This window comes from Erpetoichthys calabaricus, chromosome 4, assembly GCF_900747795.2.
Source record: "Erpetoichthys calabaricus chromosome 4, fErpCal1.3, whole genome shotgun sequence".
In the NCBI taxonomy this organism is placed as follows: Eukaryota; Metazoa; Chordata; class Cladistia; order Polypteriformes; family Polypteridae; genus Erpetoichthys; species Erpetoichthys calabaricus.
Window position 1 is genome coordinate 126,847,284 of NC_041397.2, and position 25,380 is coordinate 126,872,663.

General features: G+C 39.6%; 1 protein-coding gene and 1 long non-coding RNA gene across 16 annotated transcripts in view; one reads left to right on the top strand and one right to left on the bottom strand.

Annotated features, from left to right (window-relative positions):
* The window catches only part of LOC127527422 (uncharacterized), a 370,860-nt gene that overhangs the window by 284,232 nt on the left and 61,248 nt on the right, over window positions 1–25,380 (bottom strand). The window lies entirely within an intron of this gene.
* caska (calcium/calmodulin-dependent serine protein kinase a) overlaps window positions 1–25,380 on the top strand; it is a 664,459-nt gene that overhangs the window by 268,248 nt on the left and 370,831 nt on the right. For all 15 annotated transcript variants that reach the window (XM_051926109.1, XM_051926105.1, XM_051926112.1 and 12 more), the window contains exon 5: window positions 24,031–24,103. In XM_051926109.1, coding sequence (XP_051782069.1) covers window positions 24,031–24,103 — 73 coding nt within the window. The remainder of the gene's footprint in view (window positions 1–24,030; window positions 24,104–25,380) is intronic.

The following is a 25,380-nucleotide window of genomic DNA, read 5'->3' on the forward strand; positions in this document are numbered from 1 at the left end:
CTGCAAAGCCCCACCCGCCAAGCGTTCTGAAAAGACTGAGTGAGTCTCCGTTGCCGGCAGTTCTCTAGCGGCCCGGCTGTCAGACGGCTGCGGCCCGGTAGTGGGTCGTGGACCGGTGGTTGGGGACCCCTGCTATAGAGGATAGCTTCCAGGCCAAAGAATCTTTGTGAGCATTTTGCTCCACAGACAGTAGGTGGCTTCTTACCCCAAAGAGAGTGAATTGTCAGCTCACAAAAAGAACAGATCATTAGTTTTCTGCTCCCCAAAGGGATTGGCCTGTCAGCTTTTGAATTCCCTAAAAGAGAACAGATCCTCAGCTTTCTGCTAACATAAAGAAAGCAAAGAAATAAATGTAGCTAGTTTTGAAAGGAAATTGTGTATTTGACAAAGGTCCTTTCAAATTACAGGTACAGTTCCTGCTTATTGAAATATTTTGTCAATCACATCCAGGCTGGGTTCAGTTTACATTCACATGCCTAAAATGAATGTCCATGAGGGTGCCTTATTGTCTGAAGGAGTCTCTGCAGAGGTGTCAGCTTAACTCTGATTTACAGCTTTGTTACCATATGAAGTACAGAGCTGACCAAAGTGTTGTTACAAAATGTAGTTCAGCCATTTTCTCACGAATGCAGGAGGGAGGTGCAGCTGAAATTCTATATCCCTGTTAATTCCTCTGCCTTAACAGGCCTGATGTGCCACTGAAAAGCCAAACAAAATGTGCAATGCTCACTTTTTCTTGCAGTGTGTTCTTGAAAATCACCACTTTAAGGTTTTATCACACTGACACCTACTGGTATTCTTTGTATTTCATTCCTAAATCAAGGATCTGCAGTTATTTTGGATGGAGTCTGTATGCATAATTCTTATTCTTGTTTATAACATTTAACAATTTATTTGTTTAATATTTTTGTATTTAATGTTTTCCGTGTTAACCCGACTCCCTTTGTTGTTGTTCTTAATGTAATTTTTATTTGAGAGTCATCCCTGCCTCTGTTTATGTTAGTGTTCTGGGGCCTCATGTATAACGCCGTGCGTAGAACTCACACTATAACATGGCGTAAGCACAAAAGCAGGATTGTGCGTACGCACAGAAAAATCCAGATGCAGGAATCTGTGCGCACGCATACTTTCACGTTCTTCCACTACATAAATCCCGATCGGCGTGAAAAGTAACGCACGTGCACGCGCCTTCTGTCCCGCCCCAACTCCTCCCAGAATTACGCCTCTTTCAATATGCAAATCAATATAAATAGCCTTCTGTGAAAAGACAATGGGAAAAGCACGGGGGAAATATAAGAATTTCAGCGAATACCAAGTGGAGGAAAAGGAAAAACGTACTATTTGTTGGTTTAAGCAGTGGTATAATCAACAAAAGAAAGTTGATCGAGTGACAGAGTGTCGGAGAAACTCGAAGGCTCAACTTCACAAACTCGCACAGTGCCCGAAATAAAAAAGAAATCACATATCAAAGTCGCCGTGAAAAGGCGAGTCGTAGCCCACCGTCTGAGTGTCATATGAAAGCTTATCAGGGTACAGAAAAAAAAATAGGCACACAGTGGGAAAAAAGCACGAAATGTCAACTTTAATCTCGAAATTTCACGTAGTTTATTTTGCCATTAAAGTAGAACATCATAAACTTCATCTTAAAATCGTTTATTTTACTAGTTTCTCAAGTAGCACGTTAAATGCTTTGTTCTGTATTTGATCTTCTATGTGCTCTATGTATGTGAATCACTACGTGCTTCCGTTCTTTCTCATTCTCCGACACAGAATCCATTACATTCGTGATATTACAGCTCTCTGAATAATTAAAATACTGACATGTATACGTGATATCATTGTCATGATGATAGGAATGAAAGCATGTTATTAAACATGGGAACACGGTGGCGCAGTGATTGTGCATATCTCACGCAAGAGGCCTGCTGCGCCATGTGCGACCTTCGATGAAATACTTTATTGCAGCAGTACTGTCTCTTTCAAACGTACCCATTTCCAGTTCCTGTCCTTACTTTTCTTTCTCCAAATGACCAATCGCCACACAATCAGCTCTGTAATAGACGTTAAGCCATCTGTAAGCTTAGAACGCCGATTCTTCAAAACTTTTAAGGAACATCGAAATATCTTCGTAGTAAATGTTTAATTATTCTATCCGTCTATCTTTCCAGTGTCGCGTCAGCTCAAGAATACAACGCAATGCAGGAACAATCCATGAACTAGCTAGCGCTGCGGCACCATGTCCTCACATGTTTAATTATTTACAATACAGATTATTTAAATGAAGTTAAAGTTTTAGCTGTATAATATAATCAACATATTTTGCTGCATTTCATCTTAAAAATGAATACCGTCATCATATGTAAATACGCACTTTATAAAGTGGCGCAGGTTGTGCAATATTATAACTGTAGTGCAAGTTTACAGTGAGGTGATTGTACTTATAAGTAAACAGTTATATAAGGAGCAGTTGATGGACTGATTAAGTGCGTTTAGAGTTCTTGGGATGAAACCTTTTCTAAACCGCGAAGTCCCTACTGGGAAGTCTCTATAAAGCGTTTTGCCATGGCTGAGTCAGCGTCTGCTTCATGCTGTATACCGATATTTCAGCTGCTGCTGTGATTCCCCACTCAGATACAGTGATATAAATACTCCGAGTGGTACAGTGAGAGTAATATGGAAAAAGATGATCTGCTGTGGCAACCCTTAACGGGAGCAGCTGAAAGAAGAAGAAGATGCAGTGAGAGTTACAACGCTAAAGCAGTTATGGTATTTGGAATACTATGGCTATTCCCTGGACCATTATATTGCTGCAGGTTAATTACAATCAGATGCATTACACTAATAAACAATATGCAGTTAGTTTCAGTGTATTTATAAAGCAGCGTCAGGAATGTGGATCTAAGAAAGAAAGGTGATCACACAGGAACCGTAGCACTGCTTTGACGCTGGGTGCCGCCAGTCTGCAAAACCGATCGGAGAAATTGCGTACGCCAAGGTATGAGTTACCGTGGAAATGTGCGTGGCTTTACGGCAAGTTTAGGTTTTATACATCGCGATTTGAGCGTGGAAAGGTTCGTACGCAACATTTCTGTGCGTACGCACCGTTTATACATGAGGCCCCTGGTCTTTTTGCAGGATAATATTTCACTGAGTGTTAAGATTTCCATTGCAATTCAACTATCCAAAAGTTATTTAGTTAAGTATGTGTAACAAAATTCATTCAGATATAAAATTTAGTAATTCTTTCTGATATACCAGAATTATATTATTTTCAAGATCGAAAACTTAAACAGTGAAGATCTTTTGGGATTTTTTATTTAAAGGTAGATTTCTTCAAGTCAGTTATTTAACACTAAAATTACCAGAGCTTACGAAAAAACTCGTAAATCCGTCCCACCTTAAATCGCGTCTTAAATCCGTTTGCACCTCTCCGCCAGAGTCCTTTGTCATCTAAATGTGCTGATAAACAAAAGCTTCTAGCAGCCAGCTATTCCATCCCCCCACTGACTTAGAATGAACTTCTCTCCTAGCTCAAGCCTTGTCTTGATTTGATTACCTTGGATTGAAGTGGAGTTTTACAGTGGAAATAATTCTAGCGTTATTTGGAATACACGCATTTCATGTGTGTTCCATTTCTATAGTAGGCTGTGCAAACACATTTTTAAAACAGAAACGTTTTTCATATTCTAATAGTAAATGACAAAATGTAGGCATAAACTATATAACGTATGAAGCCTGAAGTCCATATATCAAAGAAAAACTTTCACAAAAGGTACAAATAAGAGAACACGTGCGCTTTCATTCAAAAAATTTTTTAAAAAAAAAGCCGCGTTAGCATGCCACATTGACATTCTTACTACAACCGCCGCGGTGGCGTAATGGTATCAGCTCCTGACTGGGGATCAGAGGGTGGCGAGTTCGATCCCGCACGGCTCCACTTCGAGAAATGAACTGCATTTATTCTTACAATTTTAGAATAACAACATAAATTTGATTTCAGTCTGTAACAGCCGGTGTAACTTATGATACTGGTAAAGGTTAGCTTTTTTTTTTTTTTTTTTTTTTTTTTATTCACTTTTCATTCTCGCAGTCGCATTCAGAATCAATCCATACAACCCCATCTGACACAGCTGGTTTCACATAAATAAAAGTGCACTTTTATTCAAGACTATAACCGAAGAATAAAGAAAGCAAGTTACAGTTGGTGGTTGATACGACAGCTTGCGTGGTGCAATGTTAAGAACTGCTGATTTCCGATCCGTGCTATATAAAATCATCACATTCAAATATTAACAGTTCCCACACACCCAAGGTCCGCCATTCCTACATTTACGACATGTGTATTTGTTGCAGTGTACACACCTCTCTGTGCTATGGTTCCTATTACAGTGAATGAGCACCTGACACTGTACTTTCTTCCCTGGGGGAAACTGAGGTCTTAGAACGGAAGCTTGTTGATGCTGTGTCATCTTTTCTTTTTCCAGTAAGAAGCGACGACGAAGTTCCTCTGCAAGGTGAGCCATGAACACTCTTCTTTTCTCAGCGGACCCCGTGCATGCCTTATACAGTACGTGTGCGTTCATCGCTGCTAGGTCAGGGATGTTGTAGAACACAGCAACCTGCCACCTGCGTGTTCCTGTTCGCACTGAACAAGCACGCGCCTTCTGGTCCATGATGTCAACGCCACGCTGGGGAAAAAAGAAAGACAAATATATGTGACATTTTGAAGAAATCATTTTATCACCAGAATAGCACCAGAATACTTCGTCACACTAATATTTTTTTCATTAGCATACCTTCATGTGGTTGTAGTCTGTGACCGTGTTTGGTTTTTTTTTTTTTTATCTTGCCCAATCTCCACATCATGGTGCATTGTGCTGAGAATGCAGACAGACTTCATCTTTTTGGGCACATACACTGTCAGCATGGCACTGGGAGATCTAAACACCAGCGTGGAGAATTGTTCGTGTACTGAACTGACTTTAGCTGCAGGTGGAAGTTCCCGTCGCACTTTATTCATGGTGCCAAGCAGAGTTGTATTGCGGTGCAGCAGTCTATTAGCCAGCGAAAGTGACGTGAAGAAGTTGTCTGTTGTTACGGTTCTGCCTTTTTGGATTGCGGCAGATTTGGAGACAAAGTACATGTGCAATGCCACTCCTTATTTAGGAAAAGATCCCAGTCGTCCCACGGGAGAAAGACTTTCCGAGTCTGTGGTCATAAAGCTTATGGAGCCATTTCTGGACAAAGGTAGAACCGTAACAACAGACAACTTCTTCACGTCACTTTCGCTGGCTAATAGACTGCTGCACCGCAATACAACTCTGCTTGGCACCATGAATAAAGTGCGACGGGAACTTCCACCTGCAGCTAAAGTCAGTTCAGTACACGAACAATTCTCCACGCTGGTGTTTAGATCTCCCAGTGCCATGCTGACAGTGTATGTGCCCAAAAAGATGAAGTCTGTCTGCATTCTTAGCACAATGCACCATAATGTGGAGATTGGGCAAGATAAAAAAAAAAAAAAACCAAACACGGTCACAGACTACAACCACATGAAGGTATGCTAATGAAAAAAATATTAGTGTGACGAAGTATTCTGGTGCTATTCTGGTGATAAAATGATTTCTTCAAAATGTCACATATATTTGTCTTTCTTTTTTCCCCAGCGTGGCGTTGACATCATGGACCAGAAGGCGCGTGCTTGTTCAGTGCGAACAGGAACACGCAGGTGGCCGGTTGCTGTGTTCTACAACATCCTTGACCTAGCAGCGATGAACGCACACGTACCGTATAAGGCATGCAGGGGGTCCGCTGAGAAAAGAAGAGTGTTCATGGCTCACCTTGCAGAGGAACTTCGTCGTCGCTTCTTACTGGAAAAAGAAAAGATGACACAGCATCAACAAGCTTCCATTCTAAGACCTCAGTTTCCCCCAGGGAAGAAAGTACAGTGTCAGGTGCTCATTCACTGTAATAGGAACCATAGCACAGAGAGGTGTGTACACTGCAACAAGTACACATGTCGTAAATGTAGGAATGGCGGACCTTGGGTGTGTGGGAACTGTTAATATTTGAATGTGATGATTTTATATAGCACGGATCGGAAATCAGCAGTTCTTAACATTGCACCACGCAAGCTGTCGTATCAACCACCAACTGTAACTTGCTTTCTTTATTCTTCGGTTATAGTCTTGAATAAAAGTGCACTTTTATTTATGTGAAACCAGCTGTGTCAGATGGGGTTGTATGGATTGATTCTGAATGCGACTGCGAGAATGAAAAGTGAATTAAAAAAAAAAAAAAAAAAAAAAAGCTAACCTTTACCAGTATCATAAGTTACACCGGCTGTTACAGACTGAAATCAAATTTATGTTGTTATTCTAAAATTGTAAGAATAAATGCAGTTCATTTCTCGAAGTGGAGCCGTGCGGGATCGAACTCGCCACCCTCTGATCCCCAGTCAGGAGCTGATACCATTAGGCCACCGCGGCGGTTGTAGTAAGAATGTCAATGTGGCATGCTAACGCGGCTTTTTTTTTTTTAAATTTTTTGAATGAAAGCGCACGTGTTCTCTTATTTGTACCTTTTGTGAAAGTGTTTCTTTGATATATGGACTTCAGGCTTCATACGTTATATAGTTTATGCCTACATTTTGTCATTTACTATTAGAATATGAAAAACGTTTCTGTTTTAAAAATGTGTTTGCACAGCCTACTATAGAAATGGAACACACATGAAATGCGTGTATTCCAAATAACGCTAGAATTATTTCCACTGTAAAACTCCACTTCAATCCAAGGTAATCAAATCAAGGCAAGGCTTGAGCTAGGAGAGAAGTTCATTCTAAGTCGGTGGGGGGATGGAATAGCTGGCTGCTAGAAGCTTTTGTTTATCAGCACATTTAGATGACAAAGGACTCTGGCGGAGAGGTGCAAACGGATTTAAGACGCGATTTAAGGTGGGACGGATTTACGAGTTTTTTCGTAGGCTCTGGTAATTCTAGTGTTAAAGGCCTTAATAAAATATACTACATCTTAGATCTGCAGTGCACTTTTTGAAAGTAATATATGTTTATTTAAATTACTATTTGTTGTTGTAAACAACATCTTATGTATATGGAAATAGAAAAACGAGTAGAGGATGTATGAGGAACATGCAATAGAAGGCAGGCAGATTTAATCTGAACGTAGAACGTCCAGTTCATATAGGTGCTGTTACTAAGCTTAGGTACACAATCAAATTAATTTTTTAATTAATATTTTATTGCTATTTTATTTCTGCTTTTGTCACTAAGAATTTGTTTGCAATAGAAAATTTTCTGTTTGGATATCAAAGGTGAGGATTCGCTTCAAAATGATTCTATTCCTGGTTGCTTAGTTGTTTTCCTCCATTATTTATGTCAACATTTGCCTAAATTTCCCAAAACTTGAAGGTTGTGCTTTGTCTGTCAGTATTGCTCTCCACATCGTTTTATTTGGTGTATTAGTTGAATTTCATTATACCAACCTGACATTACAACATAATACTGAAGTTTTCTTAAACATTTTTGACAACCATTAGCATTCCTAAGCTGGTATGTTCTTATCCTTATCAGAGCATTTTCATTGTACACAAATATTTCTTGCTTTGGTCACTAGATGGTAGAAGTGTAACAATTTTTAATGTACTTTAAAATGAAAAGCACAGAAGTCTGACAGTGAACTGAATTATCAAATAAGTTCAGAATTGGACCTTTTAGAAGAGAAGGCAAACTACTAATGGCTGTGAAAATATTTTAGAAATATCATGAGATAAACTAGGGCAGGATTTTATTATTTTCATATTGTGCTTTTTATTTTGAGTTTAAGTAAAAAAAAAAAAGTTTTTATATCAGTTTTACTATATACAGAACTTTGCATCTTTTTCCTACTTCTTGATAATTCCTTAATGTTTTATTTTTGTTTTTTTACACTGAAAACATAGAGCTCAAGCAAAATCGTTAATATTCATGACTTCTTGGAAAGAGCTATCCAAAATTTGGTTGATGAAGGCTATGTTGCCTTAGTATTTAGTGCTATCTACATCCTTAAGGATGCAGTACTGTGGGTTTGAATCCCACACCTGGCCATTGTCCGAGTTGTGTTTACACATTCTCCTTATTGTCTTATGCCCAATGCCTCTGGCTTCTGTCTCCTGAATTAAAACAGGTTTTAGAATGTTACATTAAATTGTAGTGTGTTATGTTGATTAGCTTGATTCGAGTTGAATAAACTTAATTATTTCTATTTTCAGGTATTTACTAATCTCTTACATGCTATACTGTAGGGTTCTTCCAATTCAGAAAAAGTATCCAGCAAACTAATAGTGTAGCTTAGACTTATAGTGATTATTCAGAATAGATATACTATCTAGAATAAGACCAAAGATGAAGCTAAAAGAACAAGAGTGTAGGGAAGTGCCTAAAGCTGTCTGTGTAATAATAATAGTAATCTTCTTACTTAATTAAAACCCAGTTCACAAAATATAATGGAAACCTTTACCATACCCTTTGCCACATAATAGACATCTACTGTTCAGAAAAAGTATTATATCTGTAAGTAACTATAAAGCAATAGTATTACACCAAAGTGAAATTTCTATTATTTTAAATGCTGTGTGGGCTATGCATAAACAAATTTTAAATTTCTTTTGTTTACCAAAAAAAAAATTCAAAGCCAAAGCAGTGTATATTATACATGATAGTGAACTCTATTTATTTTACAATCAATTTGACTACAGCGAAAGCACACTTTTAAAAACAAGTTAATAGAACAAACTAACATCTATAACTTATCTGTCTGAGCCCTTGTCCAGCAGTCAAACTGAGGATGTACAGATTGGCAGTATGTATAATGAGGGAAGCACAAAGTTAATTAATTTCTAAAAACCCATTCATAAGGTGAATTTTGTATAACATGAATACCTAATTACCATCAACTAAAATGGAAAACATACATGAAAATTGACAATAAAATATTATCTATATATATAAAATCCCTGTGTGCGTCCAGGTGTCCGTGTGTGGGTGTCTTCTGGTGAAGTGTGCATGCGCGGGGCACGGTGCGATGTGCGATATTACTGTCAGAGAAAGTTAGAGGCGTTTTACGGAAATACAAACCAGTATTACTGCGAGAGGAAATTAAAGGTACACAATACGTTGACGCATATTACAGCCACATACAAGCCAGTATTACTGTCAGAGGACATTAAAGGAATATTACCGACGCGCACGCCTGTATTACCGCCAGAGAAAATTTAAGGTATATTACGGACGTACAAGCCAGTGGACGTACAAGTCGGCATCCTTCAATAAGGGCGCGCACAAAAAGGCGAGCCTCAAAAGGGCGACCTCAATTGGGCGCAGCGAATAAAGGCGCGTGTAAATAAAGATCTGCACCTTTGTTGCTCTTCATATATTCCAGAGCCATTTGAACTAAATTATCTACGAACGCCTTTATTCGCCGTGCTCAATTGAGGTCGCCCTTTTGAAGCTCGCCTTTTTGTGCGCGCCCTTATTGAATAGAGCCGTACAAGACAGTATTACTGTCACAGAAAATTAAAGACGCACAATACACGGCGGCAGCCCACGAAGAACGGTCAGCTCAGCAAGTAAACATCAACAAAAGAAAGGCTGAAAGAAAGAAAAATACAACCAACAAAAAGAATGAGGTCAAAGTCCCTTGCCATTTAATATAGACTGTTCCTACTAATGTTTATGCACTACTGTTCTAGAGCCCGTTATTGTAACGGGCTAAATGACTAGTCCTTCAATAAATACTTTTAAATAAGGCTGTTTACCTACACTTTATCACTTTGTTTCACATTCAGAGGAATGGTATTGTTTATCATTTTTGGGCCTTTTAATCTATTTCACAAACTTTTATTAAGCTTAAGATAATGTCAGTGGACATGGAAGGAATACAAGTTGACAGGCTGTGTGAACTGTAGTATGTGAACACACAAGTACACCTTGCTGCAGCCTGCAGATACAGCTCTGCAACTAAGACTTTCAATTGTGCATGAACAAGTTCAAGCCCCACCTCAAACATGTAGCTTTAAAAGTCACATATGGTTTTGGGCTTTAGAACAGGAGCAATTTCTGAACCTTATATTTCAAACATTTTTATCCCTGTCAGCTTGTCCTCCTATGTAGTCTTGTCTCAGTGTTATCAAAGAGTAGGGCAAGGGAAAGGACATGCAATGTCTCAAAAGACATAGTGACCAAGACCCTTCATGACCTTCACAGTTGTACATTTCTGCCATAATCATTGGGCCAACATAAACTTGCAAGAGAATCACATCCACATCTCTCTACTTTTCAGCTTAAACTTGTCTCGCATACAAGTTTGTCATCTCAAGAAAGTTTGGTTTGGACATTGACAGGTGCATGTCAACAGTCAATTTTATGTCTGTCAGAATTTTTATTGGAGCCTAGAATTATTTTGATTTTATTTGAAGCATTAATTCTCTCCTGTCTCACAGATTAAAAGAGAAATCATAATAGTATGCAATTTTTGGACATGTTACTTTTTGGGGTTAGCTGGGGGCAACCTGGGTTAGGACTGGCACGGAGAGACAGGTTGGGGTGACCTGAGGATATCACTAAACCATCCAAATGGAAGTAGTTAATTGCGCTGTATACAAAAGGCAGGGAATTAATCAGTGTGTGTTTATGACCTGTACTTACTGGGAATTCTTTGTTAGTGGAGAACAAATGCAAAACCTAGTCCCATTCATGAAGTGGATTCAATGGCTCTCAGCACCAGTTAGACACTTGTTTACCCATTTAGTGAACTGCACATGCAGCCTAGGACATCTAAATGCATTACAGACCTGTTACTTGCTTAATCATATGTGTAGCTGCTGTGTGATAGGCTGCTGAGGATTTGTTTTTTTTCTTTTTTCTACTCCGAATGGCCTTGAATAGACCAATTAAACTGTGGATATTGCAAAATGAGCTTTATGATAGCGTATAAATGTATCCATTGTAACAGAATTTGTGAATAACGAGGATATCTACAGGTGCTGGTCATAAAATTAGAATATCATGACAAAGTTGATTTATTTCAGTAATTCCATTCAAAAAGTGAAACTTGTATTTTAGATTCATTCATTACACACAGACTGATTTATTTCAAATGTTTATTTCTTTTAATGTTGATGATTATAACTGACAACTAATGAAAGTCCCAAATTCAGTATCTCGGAAAATTAGAATATCAATTAAGACCAATGCAAAAAAAGGATTTTTAGAAATGTTGGCCAACTGAAAGGTATGAACATGAAAAGTATGAGCATGTACAGCACTCAATATTTAGTTGGGGCTCCTTTGGCCTGGATTACTGCAGCAATGCGGCGTGGCATGGAGTCGAGCAGTCTGTGGCACTTCTCAGGTGTTATGAGAGCCCTTGTTGCTCTGATAGTGGCCTTCAGCTCTTCTGAATTGTTGGGTCTGGTGTATTGCATCTTCCTCTTCACAATACCCCATAGATTTTCTATGGGGTTAAGGTCAGGCGAGTTTGCTGGCCAATCAAGAGCAGGGATACCATGGTCCTTAAACCAGGTACTGGTAGCTTTGGCACTGTGTGCAGGTGCCAGGTCCTGTTGGAAAATGAAATCTGCATCTCCATAAAGTTCGTCAGTAGCAGGAAGCATGAAGTGCTCTAAAACTTCCTGGTAGACGGCTGCGTTGACCTTGGACCTCAGAAAACACAATGGACCAACACCAGCAGATGACATGGCACCCCAAACCATCACTGACTGTGGAAACTTTACACTGGACCTCAAGCAACGTGGATTCTGTGCCTCTCCTCTCTTCCTCCAGACTCTGGGACCTTGATTTCCAAAGGAAATGCAAAATTTACTTTCATCAGAGAACATAACTTTGGACCACTCAGCAGCAGTCCAAAAGCGAGACACTTCTGACGCTGTCTCTTGTTCAAGAGTGGCTTGACACAAGGAATGCGACAGCTGAAACCCATGTCTTGCATACGTCTGTGCGTGGTGGTTCTTGAAGCACTGACTCCAGCTGCAGTCCACTCTTTGTGAATCTCCCCCACATTTTTGAATGGGTTTTGTTTCACAATCCTCTCCAGGGTGCGGTTATCCCTATTGCTTGTACACTTTTTTTCTACCACATCTTGTCCTTCCCTTTGCCTCTCTATTAATGTGCTTGGACACAGAGCTCTGTGAACAGCCAGCCTCTTTAGCAATGACCTTTTGTGTCTTGCCCTACTTGTGCAAGGTGTCAATGGTCGTCTTTTGGACAACTGTCAAGTCAGCAGTCTTCCCCATGATTGTGTAGCCTACAGAACTAGACTGAGAGACCATTTAAAGGCTTTTGCAGGTGTTTTGAGTTAATTAGCTGATTAGAGTGTGGCACCAGGTGTCTTCAATATTGAACCTTTTCACAATATTCTAATTTTCCAAGATACTGAATTTGGGACTTTCATTAGTTGTCAGTTATAATCATCAACATTAAAAGAAATAAACATTTGAAATACATCAGTCTGTGTGTAATGAATGAATCTAATATACAAGTTTCACTTTTTGAATGGAATTACTGAAATAAATTAACTTTGTCATGATATTCTAATTTTATGACCAGCACCTGTATTTACTGTATTTTTGCCTATGTGTGTATGGTCAAGATTCATTTGAGAGGGATCACCATGTGGCAACTGTGCCTTCAGCATCAATCACAAAATCAAAGCATATGAAAATCTATTGCATTTAGTCACCTTTTATAGCTACAGGTCTTTGAGACTCCAGACTGAACTTATGTGTAAGTTTTCAGAGATTTGTAAGAAGTTCTCATCATGAAACCTCAAGATGAAAAAACAATGTTAAATTTACTTTTTATAAAAAAGCAAAATACTGGTCTGGTAACTACCATAACCCAAACAGAATTATAAGTGAAGATAGAAACAGTCCAGTGGAGTCTGAGTCATTGGCAAAGCAGAAATTCAATAGCAAAGGGGTTTGGTGCACCCTCTCATGATGGATCAATAGATGTAAAAGAAGTAGAATCCGGAGGAATGGGCTGTCAGTGTTTCCCTATTTCTTGGATGGGTCTATGTCTCAATCAGTGCCACAACTTGGAATCCACTTTAGAAAGCAAATGCTATAATGAAGTGTGCTTTGTTCACTGCATATTGACAGTTCCACAAACCGAAGGAAAAGGGAGCCAAGTTATGTTTTGTGGAAATGGTTAAAGATTTTTTGCATTTTGCCGACATATATGACATAGGAATGTTTTGAAAGCATAAGGTGAGGAACAAGAGAGTAAAAAAAAAAGGTGTACCTGTTTGCAGCAGAGTATCCATAGCCTTGGTCAGTGTCCTAGCGCAGTGGACTCATGTAGATAGACTAGTTGCCTGTACACAAGGAGGGCTGATTCTTTGTGACAGCGCTGAAGAGCTCTAAAGCAGGGGTCCCCAACTCCGGCCCTGGAGAGCCCCAGTGGCTGCAGGTTTTCATTCTAACCTTTCTCTTAATTAGTGACCTGTTTTCGCTGGTAATTAACTTCTTTTGAATTCATTTTCATTCAGGTGTTGTAGGAAAGGGTCTGATTACTTGTGTTAATGTGATAATTTACATTTTTTATTTTTAATAAATTTGCAGAAATTCCTAAAATTGTGCTTTCACTTTGTCATTCTGGGGTATTGAGTGTTGTTCGATGAGGGGGAAAAAACATTTTAACAATGTTAGCATAAGAAAAAAGTGAAGGGGTCTGAATACTTTCTGAAGGCACTGTATGTTGTTAAAATTTTACTCATATTAGTTACATTTCTTAAATCGTAGACATATGTAGCATTGTCCTGCCCTCTGCCTCAAGCGCCCTGCCTGAGTCGACAGTCAGATAAACTCCCTTCCAATGACCACACAGACAAGAGTTTTCAGTTTGCTTTCTTTACTGAAGCCAGTTGGAATAGGGTAAAACTACAAATAAATTGTAAATACAATAATGTGAGAATTACTTATTCTTTACAAACATATAAAAAATAAATAAATAACTTCACTTGAATGACACGTTATCTATGCGCACTGGCAAAGCTGTCAAAGTCTGAAAAAGGTACGCTCACAAGTACTTTTATAGTGCAGTGAAAAACTTATAACAGCGGAAAGTTGCTAGAACCTTTAAAATACTTCTTTAAATAATAACAGATTCACAAACATGCATCAAAAACAGAGAATTAAACTTCTATAAACATTTCTACATACCGACAATGCCTTTTAAGCCAAACTGAATGTTCAAAGCAGGAAGTGAGACAAACATGTGCTCTCTGTTTTGTTTTGACTCTCTGGGGCACAGCTTTATGACATCATCGCCCAGCGACAGGCTGTTCCTCAAGTATAGGAATGTTTAATTTCACCACTAGATGGTGCTAATCTTAAGCCTCTCCTGGTTCAACCCTTAACTAGAACAGCACACTCCCCGCCTGGTATCCCATAGGATTCCACTATTTTGTTTTTTCCTCTTCTGTTCCCAAATCCTTTGAAGGAAGAAGCAAGACAATCTCATTAACAGGCCTGAGAAACATCTTGGCCCCACCTGATTTATTGACTCGGACTTGCACTTTACGGACCCTCCCATCCTTACTAGGGTACACTTCAGTTATAATTCCTAGAGGCCAGTCATTCCTCTTAGTTTGAGAGTCTTTCAAAAGGACCACACTTCCAAGCGTAAGATCTGGACGGTTAATTTGCCATTTCCTACGGAACTGAAAGGTAGATAAATACTGCTTGCGCCACCTATCCCAGAAGGTATTAGCAAGGCTCTGTACCCTACGCCATTGCTGCTTGTACAAGTCAGATTCTCCAAATTCCCCAACTGGAAGAGGAAAAGAACCCATTTTCTGAGTAAGGATTGTGGCAGGTGTGAGAATGAATGGATCCGAAGGGTCAGCTGACACAGGCACCAGCGGTCTATTGTTCACAATAACAGTGACCTCAGCAAGAAAAGTGGTAAGTACCTCGTGTGTTAATTTGGAAGACCTCATTTGTTCAAACATTGAATCTAAAATCCTCCGTGTGATACCAATCATTCTCTCCCATACACCTCCCATATGAGACGAATGAGGAGTATTGAATGTCCAAGTGCAACCATGATCTGCAAGAAATTTCTGCACAGCCATTCCATCAGAATTGGAGGGAATTCCTAGTTCCTTGCAGGCACCAATGAAGTTGGTTCCTCTGTCCGAACGAATGTGCTTCACTGGACCTCGAATCGCTAGAAACCTCCTCAAGGCATTAATGAAACTGGAAGAGTCTAGGGATTCAATGACCTCGATATGAATAGCTCTGACACTTGAAAAGAACAGCCCACCTTTTACTCTCACCGTGGTTGCTTCTTGTTCGTTGTGCTGATATAGTCCAAGGCCCAAACACATCTAATCCAACATGTGTAAAGGGAGGCTCCATGCTGAGTCTATCCGGTGGAAGGTTTGCCATCTTCTGTACTTCAAAGGAACCTCTGAGTTTACGGCAGATAACACACTTAAAGATAAGGCTAGAAACACATCGCTTGACACCTACTATCCAGTAGCCACCTGACCGGATTGCTCCTTCTGTAAAGTGACGTCCTTGGTGTTGTGTCTGCTCATGGAAGTAACGCACTAATAGGGTTGCTACATGATGTCGTCCCGGCACAATAAGTGGCCTTTTCTCATTAAGCTCTAGACCTGCCTCTATGACCCGACCTCCAACTCTCAACAGGCCATTTTGATCGATAAAGGGATCCAGAGTCCAAAGTGGACTTTTCTTTGAGAGCCTTCTATGTGATTTGAGACACTCAATCTCATCAGCGTAGGTTTCCTTTTGAACTGTACGAATAACGACTGCTGCACTTTGAGCTAGTATGTCCGGTGTTAGCAGTGACTCACGATAATCCCATCTCCTACAGATCTCAGCAGGTTTATTTTGAGCTTGCTTAAAGTGACGAACAAATTGAATTAGATTACCCATAGCTCTGGTTAGATAAATCCAGCTAGAAAAACGGTTGAAGCGTTGAGACCCCAAACATGCAGATTCTGCCGTGCGACATACTGTAACTAATGGCCGGACTTCTGAATCTTGAGATGGATTGACAAGTTCAAATATCTCTTGTACAGGAGGCACGATTTCAGGTCGAGATAAGAATTCCGGTCCAGTAAACCAAATTGTATCCTTTAAGCTGGCAGCAGATATAGGTCGTGTTGCAATGTCCGCAGGGTTATGCTTTGTATGCACATAATGCCACTGATCTGGAAGCGAACTTCTCCGGATTCTTTGGACTCGATTATTCACGTAAACATAAAACCTCCGCTTTTCATTATGAATATATCCCAACACCACCTTGCTGTCAGTGTAGAAGGTAACTGCATCAAACTTAATATCTATTTCTACTGTGATGGTTTCTGCCATTTGCACTGCCATAACCGCCGCACAAAGCTCCAGTCGTGGTATAGTATGTTCAGGACGCGGGGCTAATCTTGCTTTGCCAGAGATGAACCCCACATGATAGTTTCCATTGGTGTCTGTGGCCTTCACATATGCGACTGCACCAACTACCCCTTCAGAAGCATCCGAGAAGACACAGAGCTCTACAAACTTTGCTTCAGACAGTGATATAGGTGAATATGGTCTTGGAATTTGAAGAGACTGCAATTCTTGTAGAGAAAGTCTCCACGTCTCCCACAGCTCCTCCTTTTCAGGTGCCAATGGTGCATCCCAATCAGATGACTCCTTAATAAATTCCCTTAGAAGAGCTTTGCCTTGGATTGTTACTGGAGCAACAAACCCAAGTGGATCATACAAACTATTTACAACAGAGAGAACTCCTCGTCGTGTGAACGGTTTTCTTTCTTTATGAACTTGAAAGATGAAGCAATCTGAATTCAAGTCCCAAAGTAGTCCAAGGCTATGTTGTATAGGTATGGTTCCTGTTGACAAATCTAGGTCCTTTAGGGTGCTGGCATGGTCCTCAGGTGGAAAGGCTTCCATAACTTCTCTACTGTTGGACAACAACTTGTGAAGCCTGAGATTAGAGCAAGCTAACATTTCCTGAGTTCGTTTGAGCAGGTCGATTGCTGCTGCAGTAGGCAAGGACTTCAGTCCATCATCCATATAGAAATCCTGCTCTACAAACTTTCTGGCATCTTCACCAAACTCAAGTTGACCTTTCTGTGCTGCTCGTCTGAGGCAGTAAATAGCGACAGCTGGGGATGGGCTATTTCCAAATACATGCACTTTCATGCGAAAATCAAGTACATCATTCTCAGGATCATTATCTTCGAACCAAAGGAATCTCAAAAAGTTGCGATGATCTGGGTGAACCATAAAGCAATGGAACATTTGCTGTATGTCCACAGTAAAGGCAACGAGATCCCTTCGAAACCGAAGGAGGACTCCAATGAGATTGTTGTTGAGATCTGGACCCGTTAGAAGCACCTGGTTTAATGATAGACCTTTGAATTGGGCACTTGAGTCAAAAACTACTCGGATCTGAGAAGGCTTCTTGGGATGGTAAACACCGAAACAAGGTAGGTACCAGCATTGCTCTCCAGGTTTTATCTGAGGGGCCACCTCTGCGTGATCATTTTGAAACATCTTCTCCATGAAGGCAACAAAATGAGTTTTCATTTCAGGACTCTTTCTAAAGGAGCGTTGTAGTGACTTTAAACGCTGTACTGCCATAGACCTGTTATCAGGAAGACGTGGCCGTGGAACCTTGAATGGCAATGGAGCTACCCAGCTATTTTCTTCATTCTGAAAGACACTCTGATTCATAATCTTTAAAAACTGTGTATCTTCAATAGAATAAGCTACCTTGTCATTGTCCCTTGTTCTTTGGAATAAGTCTTGATCTAAGATCATCTGCACTTCTTCAGCAGAGCAGACCTTACGATGAAGGATGGACAGTGGCAGCTTACAGTCACAGAATCTCTCTTTAACAATGCAGTGGTTGGGGCAGGGCCTAAAGAATGAAGGTCGGCCATTCTCTAAGATGTTAGTGCAGTATGCCCTTACTGTGTCCGGTTTGTGAACATCTCCAATACAGACATCTCCCACGATCACCCAACCAAGATCCAACTTCTGTGCATATGGAGCGTTATGTGGTCCATTTACTTGCTTACGTACTTTATGGAGCCTGATGACATCTCTACCTAATAGAAGCATAATAGGGGCTTGTAGGTGGAGCTCTGGTATCCACTTCGCCAGGTGTCTCAAGTGTGGGTGGTTTAGCGCTACTTCTGGGGTTGGAATTTCAGATCGATTATTTGGAATGTCATTGCACTCAATCATTATTGGTAGCGAAAGAGTAATACTTCCATCTATTGACTCAATTTGGAAGCCGTGTGCCTGCCTACCTTGTGATTCAACAGTTCCAGCACATGTCTTCAAGGTGTATGAAGAAATGGATCCCGATATGCCGAAGAGATCAAAGAACTCTGACCTTACAAGGGACCTGTTGCTCTGATCATCCAATACTGCATAGAGGAAAACAGCTTCCTGTGAGCGACCCTCCGGACTCACTTTTACAAGGCAGATCTTGGAACATGAGCGTCTTGGTTGATTCTCTCTACAGACCCTAGTACAAGCAGAAGTAATGTAGGCTTCACTAGGACTATCATTTTTCTCCCCACCATACTGTGGTGTGGTAGTTTGTGACATAGACAACCATGGAGCTGGTCCTGGATGCAGTGCTGAGATGTGACCCTCACTTTCACACTCTGTGCACTTGGTGGCATCATTACAGTTCTTAGCCACATGCAGCATTTGTAACAAATCCCATGTTGCTTTAAGAAAGCCTTCCTTTCTTCAAGGGGCTTCTCCCTAAATCCACGGCACTTAGGAAGGGGGTGAGGTTTGTTATGGAGTGGGCACTGTTTTGCTGGATCTGCTTTAGTCTTTGTTGAAAGTTCAGCAGGTGTGCTTTGAGAAGAGACCTCTGTTTTATGAACAGCAACGACTTTGTGAGAATTGTGCTTTTGTGTTTGTCTAATCTGTCCCCATGGCTCTTCATGAGCTGCTGAAACAATGAAGCTTGGATCATTCCGCATTCTTGCTTGTTGACTTACAAAATTCACAAAGAAACTGAATGGTGGGTAAGACACTCCATGATTTTCTTTATATCTAGAGCCAGTGGTGAGCCACTTCTCTTGCAGATAGAATGGCAACTTCTGTACTAGTGGGTTGATTCCACGAGGTGTGTCAAGATAAGAAAGACCCGACAGATCACCATCAGCCTTGGCAGCTTGAAGTTCCATGAGCAAGTCTCCGAATTCTCTCAGTCTGCGATTATCTTTATTTGAAATCTTTGGGAAACTCTCTAGCCTCTTGAATAAGGAACTCTCAATAACTTCTGGAGAACCATAGCATTCACGCAGTCTGTCCCATACGATTCTGAGCCCTTGTTGTGGATGATTTATATAAACAGCTCTTATCCGCTTGACAAGTACTGCCGACTCACTGCCTAGCCACTTCACCAGCAAATCCATTTCCTCACTAGCTGAAAGGTTAAGGCCTCTGATGGCATTCAGGAATGATGCCCTCCAAGCTCTATAATTCTCAGGTTGATCATTAAACTGAATAAGGCCAGTAGATATAAGTTCGCGTCGGGCAAGAAACCTGACAAAGTCCGACATATTTGTATTCTCATCTGGATGTGCCTGATGTGGTCTTGTGTAGCTGTGAGCAATAGCCTGGGGTTGAGTGTTGTTCTTATTTGCTAGCCCATGTGTCGCACTGTTGTTGTAACCATTCAACGGAGCTTGATCTGTAAAATGTGGCTTTTGCAGCACCTTGGGCACATAGACATTACTGATGCTGGTTTGTTGTGCAAAGTCTTCATTCACGACTGGGACCCCAGTAGAACATACTGTACTCTCCATAGGAAGAAAATATCGCTCAGAAAGGCTGGCACCTTGTAAAACAGGGTCTAGCTCTGTGAATTCATGCTCCTCTTTATTATTCTGGTGTATAAAGTCAACAGTAGATTCATGTTGAGGTGCTGAATGGCTGTTGTAAGGTTCATCAAAGTATGGACCACTAAGCACAGGCATAGGAAGGGCGTCTGTAAAGACGGCATGCTCTTCTATGTATTCATTTGTGCGCCGCACTGGATCTTCTGTTGGCAGCTCTATTTTTTTATAACTGCTTCGATCTACTTGCTCCATAACAGTTTCTAAAGCATCAGCTTTTGCCTCTGCAGCTGCTGCTCTCTTCTCTAATTGCAACGATTCTAGAGACGCGTTAACATGCGCTTGCTTTATTTTAAGCTCAATCTCCTTTTTAGCGAACGCTGCTTCAGCTTTAGCGGCCTGAGCTTCTGCTCGAGCAAGAGCGATAGCCATACTGGCAGATGAACTGCGAGATTGAGATGACGTAGATGATGCCTTCGATCTTGTTTTCTTAGATCCACCTTTAGAGTGTACGTCTGTCATTATAACTTTGAAAGCGATTGCTTGCGTTTAATTGCTGAATTGCTAGCTCCCCGCCGTAGCTCTAAAAACATCCGTAAATTGGCTTGCTTGAAGGTGTCGTTTTACTGTCCTGCCCTCTGCCTCAAGCGCCCTGCCTGAGTCGACAGTCAGATAAACTCCCTTCCAATGACCACACAGACAAGAGTTTTCAGTTTGCTTTCTTTACTGAAGCCAGTTGGAATAGGGTAAAACTACAAATAAATTGTAAATACAATAATGTGAGAATTACTTATTCTTTACAAACATATAAAAAATAAATAAATAACTTCACTTGAATGACACGTTATCTATGCGCACTGGCAAAGCTGTCAAAGTCTGAAAAAGGTACGCTCACAAGTACTTTTATAGTGCAGTGAAAAACTTATAACAGCGGAAAGTTGCTAGAACCTTTAAAATACTTCTTTAAATAATAACAGATTCACAAACATGCATCAAAAACAGAGAATTAAACTTCTATAAACATTTCTACATACCGACAATGCCTTTTAAGCCAAACTGAATGTTCAAAGCAGGAAGTGAGACAAACATGTGCTCTCTGTTTTGTTTTGACTCTCTGGGGCACAGCTTTATGACATCATCGCCCAGCGACAGGCTGTTCCTCAAGTATAGGAATGTTTAATTTCACCACTAGATGGTGCTAATCTTAAGCCTCTCCTGGTTCAACCCTTAACTAGAACAGCACAAGCATACTTTGATTTTTTTTTTGTATGCAGAGAAAAAAATGCCATATTGTGAATGTGAATTGCGAAATGCATATACTGTATCTCATGGCTTTGCCATTCATTAGTGCTGCTGCCACATGGATCCATCTTTATGGATTTTAATTTTGCATCTTGTCGAGTTCTACGTGGTATTGGCATTTTCTTCCCACTTCTGTGTGTGCTTCCTCATATATGGGGTTAACACTAGAATTACCAAAGTCCACGAAAAAACTCATAAATCCGTCCCACCTTAAATCCCTTCACACCTCTCCGTCAGCGTCTTTTGTCCTATAAATGTGTTGATAAGCAGCAAGCAGCCTGCTATCACATCCCTCCACCACCGCACAGTTTTCTCAGCTCAAGTCTGTTTACCTGCGTGTCAGTTGCTTAGAGTTGTATAGAGTGAGAAGTCAAGCAAAATGACACATTTTATAAATACTATATTGTTATTTGGAACACATGCCTTTCATGTGTGTTCCGTGTCTACATCAGTCTATCTAAACACATCATTAAAACAGAAATGTTTTCCATGTTAACTATTTGTGCTTAAAAATCTTTAAAAAAAATATATTTACATGCAGTTCGTACGGTCCAGAACGGATTAATTGTATTTACTTACAATCCTATGGGGGAAATTGCTTTGGTTCACAACCAAATCGGTTTACGACCAGAGTTTTAGAGCGAATTATGGTCATGAACCGAGGTTCCACTATACTTGTAAAGGTTAGCTTTGTTTTTTTTATTCAGTTTTATTCTCTCAGTCGTGTTCACACTCCCCCCAAATCTGACACTGCTGTTTTCACATAAAGACGTCTTATAACTGAGGTGAACTCAGATGATAACGATGGTTCAACATCGGAGAAAGAATGCACATTGCACTTTTGCCGTCACTGATAGATAGATAGCTACTTTATTAATCCCAAGGGGAAATTCACATACTTCAGCAGCAGCATACTGATACAAAAAACAATATTAAATTAAAGAGTAATAAAAATGCAGGTAAAATCAGACAATAACTTTGAATAATGTTAGCGTTTACCCCTCCGGGTGGAATTGAAGAGTCGCATAATTTGGGGGAGGAACAATCTCCTCAGTCTGTCAGTGGAGCAGGATAGTGACAGCAGTCTGTCGCTGAAGCTGCTCCTCTGTCTGGAGATGACACTGTTTAGTGGATGCAGTGGATTCTCCATAATTGATAGGAGCCTGTTGAGTGCCCGTCGCTCTGCCACGGATGTCTACTTGTCTACATGTGGAAGTTGCTGTCGCTGTACTTTGTATATAAGAGCCATATCGAATGTTATTTACCTATTTACCTTGATTTATTTACTTACTTCCTACAGCATAAAGTCACAAGTAGACTGCAGAGCTTCCTGTGTACATATACAAAGTACAGTGACGGCAAAAGTGCGACATGCATTCTTTCACTGATTTAGAACCATCATCATCATCTGAGTTCACCTTTGTTATAGGACATCTTTATGTGAAAAAAGCAGTGTCAGATCTGGGGGGGAGCATGAATGACTGAGAGAATAAAACTGAATAAAAAAACAAAGCTAACCTTTACAAGTATCATAAATTTACAATTGCTGTTACAGACTCAAATCAAATGAATGTTTTTATTCTAAAATAGTAAGAATAAGAGTAGCTCACTTCTCAAAATGGACTTGTCTGGGGTCAAACCCATGAAGTTTTGATTACCAGTCAACAGTTGATACTGTTGTGCCACTGCAGCAGTGTTGTATTAAAGGGGTGTCAATGTCGCACCCTAACGTGGGTTATTTTTCTGCAGTTATATTTTGGAATAGAAGAACACTTGTTCTATTTGTACCTTTTGTGAAAGTGTTTATTTGATATTTGGACTTCAGTCTTCACACATTTTACACTTCATGTCTACATTTTGTCAATTATTACTAAAACATGAAAAACGTTTCTGTTTTAATGATGTGTTTACATAGATTGTTATAGACATGGAACACACATGAAATGCATGTGTTCCAAATAACGATATAGTATTTATAACAGGTGTCATTTTGCTTGACTCTATACAACTCTAAGCAACTGACACGCAGGTAAACAGACTTAAGCTGAGAAAACTGTGCGGCAGTGGGGGGATGTGATAGCAGGCTGCCTGCTGCTTATCGACACATTTACAGGACAAAGGACGCTAACGGAGAGGTGCAAAGGGATTTAAGGTGGGACGGATTTATGAGTTTTTTCATAGGCTTTGTTAATTCTAGTGTTAACTAGCAATTTCCATCTGGCCCCTTTTGCACATAAGTTTCATGGACACACAAAGCCAGTTCAATTAATGGCTTATTAAAACTATGAAATAGACTAAATAGGTTTGAAAATGTGTGTGTATATCATTTATACGTCAGAGGCCACTTTAATTGTACAAGTGTTTTTTTTTTTATTTTAAAAACAAAATGAAAGTTAAAAACAGTCTGTTCTAAACATCTCACATTTTTAAACCACATAATACATTTCAGATTTGCAGGGGCCTAAATATCAAATGCATGGATCCAACCATGAATATAGCATCAGTTTGTAGTGGTATGCTTTAATCTATGACAAATTGTCTTGTAGTAGTGCACATTTTTAGCTGTTTTTTTGTATATACAAGGACAAGCAGAAACCGAGAAGAATACATTTAAAAAAAAAAAAAAAAAAAGACAATTGTCTATCAAAGTAGGGATGGAAATAACTTGCCTAAATTACTTACCAAAAACATAAATTCTTCAACTGTTAAGTGCCTTCTAAAGCAATGGTAGTGTTAAGTTTTCATTCACACAACCATAGTAAGACATAGTAAATCTGTTTTCAGCATTTTTCCTTCATTTTTTTTTCAGTCACTACATGCGGCAGATACTGGAGGCATTACGCTATTGCCATGACAACAATGTCATTCATAGAGATGTGAAGGTAGGACACTTTTCTCTGTTATTTGTGACAAATTCTCTGTTAATTGTTTGTGACAACTTGTTACAATTAAATGATATACAAATTTTAGTTGTGTAAGGACACTAACTGTATAATCTGCCAAGTTGTTTGAATTCCTTCATAGTTTAGAATAAATTAAAATACACAGCCAAAATAAGTTCTTGAGTTCATAAACTGGAATCATACCTTATTCACAGGCAATTTATTAAATCAATTGTAATGGTACACAAAAATAAAGTGAGCAGTATCACAAAGAAGCAGAAGAATGATCATTACAGATTATTATCTGAAAGCAAACAAAACCTCATATTTCCCTTCACCTTAATATTATTCATTTTGCTAACACTTTTCACTAGATAAGATCAAAACAAAACTGTATGAAATCATTAATAGCGAAAAGCCATTAGTGACAAAAAAGAAACGATAGTTTTTCAAAAAGTTATATTTAGGAGATGTGTGTCACAGTTGTGACACAGACACAAATGGATAGACTTTAATCAATGATGAGTAAAGTGTATAACATGATATACTGTTATGTTATTCTGTTACTAGGAAAGACTCCAGTTAGAAACAATGTTTATAAGTTATGTGGCTAATTTGATTGGAGTTCGTCTAATCACAGTACTTCTGGTGCTGACAGTCTGAGCCAGAGCAACGAGTCTGTTATACTGCAGTAAACAAAGAGGACACTTCATTTAATCTGCTTGCAAAGTGATGACAGGTCCCTCTTATTTTCTTCTCAGCAACCACTTGGAAGGTTTTTCCATTACTCAGTTAAATTAAAGTCAGGGAACATGTTGTAATTTAATAAACTTAAGGAGCTAATTGTTCAAAAAATTTGAATATCCACTTTATGAGAACTTTTGCTGCACAGTGAGCAAAAGATACAAGGAAATGGAAAGAAGTAGGGGAGACATTCTCAGTTCATGGGCACTATCAAGCCCCTCAGCCACTCTTGAGGCCAGAAGTTTATGCACCTTTCTTCCCCTTTTCTCAAACACTAAATACATTATTATATGTATTATATCATCCTTCTTTATCAATGCTGTAACCTTAAAGATTTAAGCAACAAATAGCCTATCATTTGATTTTTGCTTACATTACATATGTAAAGTTGTGTTTTTCTCTAAACACGCCAACAGTCTTCTATATGGGGACCACCACCCATGCTATTACTTGCAAGTGTATAGTTCCTCATCATTGGATCATCATCCACAGACAATAAAACTTTAGTGCACATTCATCTCAAGAATATGCTT